Source organism: Nomascus leucogenys, chromosome 20 (assembly GCF_006542625.1).
Source record: "Nomascus leucogenys isolate Asia chromosome 20, Asia_NLE_v1, whole genome shotgun sequence".
NCBI classification, from domain to species: Eukaryota; Metazoa; Chordata; class Mammalia; order Primates; family Hylobatidae; genus Nomascus; species Nomascus leucogenys.
Genome location: NC_044400.1, coordinates 77,690,364 through 77,697,203, shown reverse-complemented (window position 1 = coordinate 77,697,203; position 6,840 = coordinate 77,690,364). Strand labels below are relative to the sequence as shown.

Genomic DNA, 6,840 nt, shown 5'->3' with positions numbered 1-6,840 from the left:
GAAGGGAGGGTCACTTTTACTTAAAAAAAATAATAAAAGTAAAAGCCCTCTGAAGGGAAGCTTTAGATGAAGACGCGAACAAACCTGCCGCCACCGATCTAAATTAGAGGGCGAGGCGGGGCGCCGGGAAGCAGCTGTTGGTGGACGTGCGCGCGCCCGAGGCCACTTTACGTGCGCGCGCCCGCTACCAGATCTTGCCGAAGGCGTGACCGTAAAGGGGCCCGGCTCTGTCGTGAAAAGGCCGCAAAAAGGCCGAGGGCGCGTTGACGGCTGCGACTCCATTTTGTAGGCCGCTTCGCTGTGTGCATCCACGGCGATTCTTCCCACAGAGTTGTGAAGCGAAAGGCTTACAATTAAAAGGAAGAAAAAAAAATAAAGATAATTCGGGAGTACAATTGACAAAGCGTGTGGGTCGCTCAGCCTCCAGCAGTAACTGCTGATCTCCAGTTCCTGGGGGGTTCCGGTGAGAAGAACGCCCCTACTGCGGTACTGAAGAAACGGCAGGAGGAGATGCGGCCCCTGGACATAGACGAGGTGGAAGCGCCTGAGGAAGTGGAGGTGCTAGAGCCCGAGGAGGATTTCGAGCAGTTCCTGCTGCCGGTCATCAACGAGATGCGCGAGGACATCGCGTCTCTTATACGCGAGCACGGGCGGGCGTACCTGCGGACCAGGAGCAAGCTGTGGGAGATGGACAATATGCTTATCCAGATCAAAACGCAGGTGGAGGCCTCGGAGGAGAGCGCCCTCAATCACGTGCAGCACCCAAGTGGCGAAGCTGACGAGAGAGTGTCGGAGTTGTGCGAGAAGGCTGAGGAGAAAGCCAAGGAGATTGCGAAGATGGCAGAGATGCTGGTCGAGCTCGTCTGGCGAATAGAGAGAAGCGAGTCTTCTTGAAGGAGGAGATCGGTGGTAAGGTCGGAAACTAGCTGGAGCTTGGATGGAACTCAGTAGTCGCCCTAAGCGTGGTTAAACCGCGCCCTGTAAAAAGTTATGTTCTAGGCCTGCATCCCCCATTTTATTGCATCAAAAATTGAGCATTGGGAACAAAGTAGGGGTCAAGAGGAAAGAATGCGTGCTGGTTTTGTTAGGTGTTAGTATACCGTTTTTTTGTGGCCTCTCCCTCCCACACTGGTAATTAGAGAAAAATAACGGTAACTTCGGGTTTGTTTTTGTGAAACATGAAAGTCAATTCTAATAGGGCAGTCGCCAGAAGTAGACCTGTCTAGGCACTAAGGGAGTTTGGGGAAAGCCAAGGAAGACGTAGGCCGTAGAGCACAGTGGAACGCAGGCTGAGAACGCAGGGAAAGAGAAAGAAAGAGTAAAGCCAGAGGCCATTACCTGAAATTTCCAGATTGTTCTATGAGGTCTGTCAGAGGACCGTGTCTCAAAGAAGTGGCATTCTTCTGGGTGGTTCACATTTATTTTTAACATCAGGATATGGAACTTTGAGAGTCAATGTCTTCATGGTAAATTTCTCCCAATTGTGCTTTAGGTTCACAGCTGAGGACTGTAGTCAACTGGTAAGGATGAACTGACACCTTGAGGAAACTGAAACAGCTTGTCATTTTCTCTGTTTTGTTTTTGTATGTTTTTTACCCCCATGTAACAGTCTCCCTTATGGTCAGTGATTGATGACCTCGATGTGGATTTAGATCACCAAATATGTTTGGTTCTGGAAATATAACTTTTGTCGAAGAAATACTCTCAGAAGAGAAATGGGGCTTAATTAAGTTGTTTTCGTGGTCACGTTTATTCTTGTTACTTCGCTGTGTTTTTGAAATGTCGGGCATGGCCTTGTATTTTGCTGTTACCTTTGTGACCTGATTGTTTTTTGGAACACTTCAAGACTTGGGATCAGAATCTTCCAACTTTAGAGGTGCAATGGAAGACACTACACTACTTGGTTGAGCCTGGTGAAGAATGTATTAATGAGACTGCTTTGCATAAAGCTGGGAAGAATGAGAAGACAGTTGGAGATGGAAGATGGTTTTGTATATATTTTGGAACTTTAGTTCCTCTGTGAGACAAAAGAGGAGAGCTATGTTTTGTGGCACATTGTCTGATATATATTGTGTAACCTGTCAGGTGAGTCGATTTAGACAACGTAGCTGACCTTTTATGACGAGGCAGTTTGAATAGGGACTATTGTAATACCCTCACACATTATAGGGGCATCAGAGAATGGCATCGAAGAGACAGTCTACAGAGAGCTTTAAGAGGCCGGAGAAAGGAAAAGACATTATCAGGGCCTGGAAAGTCTCTTCCAGTTCATCAGCGTAGTAGACCTGTCAGATTGGAGGTCAAAGTCAAACGTATAATAAGTGTTAATTTGCCTTGAAAAACAAAAACCTAAAAAGCCTTTTTTAAGAAATAAATTTTTTGTTCACATGACCAAAGCCCCTCCTGTGTGTGCTAATAAAAGAATCATAAACAAATTTGTTTGAAATGGATGTTCTTCGTTGAATGTCATCAAATGAGGTTGAACTGCTTGTAGTTAAAGGCTTACCAAGAGCCTTTAACCAAGAGGGAGAATTATTTCTGGAAGGTGCTATGGAGATGAGCTGACAGAACACTCAGTTCTGAAGAGAAAAACTTTCGGCCATCCTCTGGGCCAAGCCCCTGCTTTTCAGCAGCGGAAGTGTGTTTAGTCAAGTAGTGGGAATGTAACGTGCTTCATATCCTATCCAAGGCACTAGGAACATAAAGGTAAGACATGGATGGGGTGAAGGTGTGGGACAGAAATGGAAACAAGGAATTGCGATATAGAGTGCGTGGATATCTTGTGGGAGCCCTGAGGCGGGAGTCAACTCTTCGTAGGGAAGTGTGTGAATTCAGAGCAGGTGACTTACCTGGGCCTGAGAAGTAGAAATGAATGAAGGCGTATAAGGGACAGGGATCGAAGTGAGCAAAAGCCTTTCGAGTTCCAGCACTGGGGAGATGGCCATTGAGCTGGATGTTAAGGAGTGTGGAAGGGGTTGTGGGAGACAGAGTGAAATTGGCAGGCAGGGCCAAGAGGTTTTCGTTAAGGAGTTAATTCATCTTCATAAGCCTGTACTTCAGTGAGGTTTCTTCACCCTGGAATGTTTTCTCACAGAGTGCTAACGGATGCTCAGAGCCATAGCGTAGGCATGGTACAATTTCCAAAATTACTAAATCTAATTTCATAAAAATAGATACATGATCATCATAAGCTCAGATACATGTTTTGGATTAATGTGTAAAATAGGCATTTTAAAAATAAGTACCTGAGCACAGAAAAATCACAGAAGCTGTTTCCGGCTTTGTCGTGATATCTAAGATCCTTGCTCATGTGCCTGCCCGTCTGGGTTCTTCAGTAAAAACGAGAAGTACAGCTGGGGAGCCATAATTTCTGATAATCAAGGGAATGGCTGTCACATCTGTAGTTTAGAAAGATTACCCAAGACTGCGTATGTATTAATGTGAGTCTGAGTGTGGGCTAGAAGATAGGGGCAGGTGCAGAAGTAGAGATGGGAAGTGAGGGCCTGAACTGGGGCAGAATGAGTGGGAAGGACCAGCTAGGCTTTTCTGGAGCCAAGACTTGGTGTCTTTCTGTATCAGTCAACTAGACTAAACTGCTGTAACGGTTCACCCCAAAGGCTTAGTGGCTTGCAACACCCGAGGATTTTTTTTTCTTATTCATATTGATGTATTAATACATTGTAGGTGAGTTGTTCCATATTCTCTTAATTCCAGGAGCTGGCTGAAGGAGCAGCTGCTCTTTGGGATATTGTGGATCTTGATTGCGAAAGCTGTTATTTACAAGTTACCTGATGGAGTTAAAAACATGCTTTGGGGGTGAAAAATCTGAGTCCTGTGCATAAACACTCATAGACACACACACATACTGTATATGTGCTATATACATACACATATGTGCATATATACTATGTGTATGTATGTTTTTCCCCTCGATTGACCATAGATTATATTCATACATAGGATTGCATTTCATCTCTTTAGTATCCTAGGGTTTTTTGGTTTTTTTTTCTAAGCCTCCTTCAAATTTAGAGCCTAAAGAGTGTTCTGAATCATTTTTGAGCCTTAGCTCTTAGGCAGAGCATTGTAGTGACAGGCTAATTCTCTTAACCCATGCTGTGATGAAAAAATAATTTAGAGATATTGAGAGTTTTGTCTCTATTTCCTATTTAACTTACACATTTTCCTTTCATTGAATGATGTATCAGTGGAATTTTCGGATTGGCTTCTGTTAGTAGCTCTGAAAGTCATTGGTCTGTCGTGTGTGAGTCATTCATGCCCAAACTCCCCTTGCTCTAAAATCTGAAATTCTGTGCTTTCTTCTGAAAGACTGGGCAAATTCTTTAACCTTCACTGGCATCAGCTAGCTAGTGATGGCTGAGTCTTCAATAATGTTTTGTTTGACTGCTTCAGCCCAGAGTTTTGTTTTTTCTGAAAATATTTTTAATGTGCAGTATCCGTATGGCTCACTATGCCACTTTTCTAGTCTCCGCTCAGCCTTACAATACCAGAGAGGTCTTCCCATGCCACTCTTTTTAAAATAGCACTGCCATCCCCGATTACTCTTTGTCTTCTTCTATTTTTCTTTTCACTACTTAATGTGTGATTATTTGTGCATTTTCTGACTTCTCTCTGTAGAATGTCAGCCCCTTGAGGGCAGAGACTTTATTCACTGCTGAATTCCTAGCACTTAGACCAGTGCCTGGCACCTGGTTGGTATCTAATACTCATTGAATGAGTAAGTGCCAATTAAGTATGTAAATTAACTTAATTGTGTCTGCTACCAATGCAAATAGGTGAATTTTCTGAGCCAGAAACTTCAGTGTCATTCTTGACGCCCCTCCTCAGCAGTCCCTTCTAGCACTAGTATGTTGGTTCTTCCTAGAATACACCTTGGATTCATCTACCTTCCTTCCTACCCCAAGCCACTAGTGTGACAGTCTCCTAACTGGCCTCCCAGCTTTCAGTTTTATTCCAATCCTGCTCCTTCACAAATTAGCTAGAATGAATTAGGTTATGTCAATTCCCTGCTTTAAACTTTTTTATTTTTTTTATTTTTTGAGACGGAGTCTCGCTCTGTCGCCCAGACTGGAGTGCAGTGGCGCGATCTCGGCTCACTGCAAGCTCCGCCTCCTGGGTTCACGCCATTCTCCTGCCTCAGCCTCTCCGAGTAGCTGGGACTACAGGCGCCCGCCACCACGCCCGGCTAATTTTTTTGTATTTTTAGTAGAGACGGGGTTTCACCGTGGTCTCGATCTCCTCACCTGGTAATCCGCCCGCCTCATTCTCCCAAAGTGCTGGGATTACAAGCGTGAGCCACTGTGCCCGGCCTGAAACTCTTAAAAAATTTTTTTTTTTTGCCACAGATGTTTTTATTTATTCATCAGCATTAACTTAGCTCCTACTATATACCAGGCACTGTTCTAACTACTGAGAGATACAGCACTAAACAGATAGTCCAAAAGTTCTGCCCTCTGGGGATTCATTTTTGTTGTGGAGAAACACAATAAGCAAGGTAAATAAGTGCTAAAACTATTCATGTATTCAACATATATAGTAGAATATATTCAAGAATTTCAGCCATGTCCAGAGCTGTCTCATCATAGTTTTCCTCAGTCACCCTAAATTTAAATGCCCTCCCTGGTCCTCTCCCAAATTTTAATCTTCAGAATGTTCCAGCTTTCCTGCCTCATGACTTGTCTTCCACCTCTTTGCAAACTTCCTCTAATACCTACCTCAACCAAGGTCTGGCTGTCTCTGAACCCCGGCCTCCACAGCCTCCATGTGCAACTCCCCAAAACACTTTCTGGGTTTCAGCTTTCTGGGTAAAGCCACAGAGAATATGGATACCAAGGTGCGTTCAGGGCTGCAATTTGTTAGGCAGTTGCAATTTCTTTAAAATGTGCTGTGTCTATGTTTGTATACAGTCAGTTCTCATTATTTGCAGTAGTTATATAAAGTCACCAAAAACACTGAATTAGCAAATACTATAATACTTCACTGCCCCTAAGGAAAATAGAGGATTAGGTTCCCACTAGCCCCTGGCTGCATTTTTCATCAACTGATCCATACGTAACCATGTTTAACCTTGTGTTTCTCTTTAAAGACATTGTAATTAACATATATTATTGATTCATTAGTTTTGAACTAAAACCCTGCAGCACTGTAACTCATGCCTCAGTAAAGCTTGTCTAACCTATTTTCTCTGTAAGGCACATCACAGCCGCCTTATGCTTAGGCACACTAGACAGTGCCTCAGCATGAGACTTGAGGGTCATTTTAAACAGCAAAATAACCAACAAAAAGCACCAGAATGAGAAAAATGTGGCACCGAGTAGACTGTGAAAAGGACACTTGTTTACAGAATGAGAGCTGAAACAAGAAGGCAGAGTCACCTTGTTTGACCACAACTGGGAATGTGCATGTCAGATGACTCAAATTTTTTGCTGCCCTGCACGTGTCTACAAATGACTAGCCAAGTGCCAAGAGTATTGATTTTGGGATTACATGTAGATTTTAGAAAGTGAATGAATTTGCAAATACACAATAATGAATAATGAAGATTGACAGGATACACACACACATAATGATATAGGTGTCCTGGTTGGGGGGTGGGAAGCCATATGGTGCCCAGATCAGGGCTCAGAACTCAAGAACGGTAGAGAAGGCATCCCCATGGTGGGAAGGAGAGGGGCTCAGAACCTGGTGTGGGGGTCAGAGTCCTCTGAGCAGGGTGAAGAGGGTATCTGTGTGTGTATGATTTTGCTTTTTTTTTTTTTTTTTGGCAGTGGATGGTCTCCAGTGTGGACAGACCAGATTTGAGCAGTGTGAGCAGGATATCCA

General features: G+C 43.8%; 1 protein-coding gene across 2 annotated transcripts; it reads left to right on the top strand.

The window, feature by feature from the left end:
- The first annotated feature begins 203 nt into the window (after window positions 1-203).
- MRFAP1L1 (Morf4 family associated protein 1 like 1) lies at window positions 204-2,435 on the top strand. Of its 2 annotated transcripts, none has more exons than XM_003278522.2 (2): window positions 204-909; window positions 1,493-2,435. In XM_003278522.2, the coding sequence occupies exon 1, from the start codon at window positions 511-513 to the stop codon at window positions 892-894; it is 384 nt and encodes a 127-aa protein (XP_003278570.1). In that variant the 5' UTR covers window positions 204-510; the 3' UTR covers window positions 895-909; window positions 1,493-2,435. The 2 variants fall into 2 exon arrangements, with proteins under 2 accessions (XP_003278570.1, XP_012355172.1); XM_012499718.1 differs by having other exon boundaries at window positions 204-914.
- Window positions 2,436-6,840: the final 4,405 nt, after the last annotated feature.

Excerpts from the sequence above, each read along its gene's own strand:
- MRFAP1L1 (XM_003278522.2), top strand. The coding sequence starts at position 511 with ATGCGGCCCCTGGACATAGACGAGGTGGAAGCGCCTGAGGAAGTGGAG.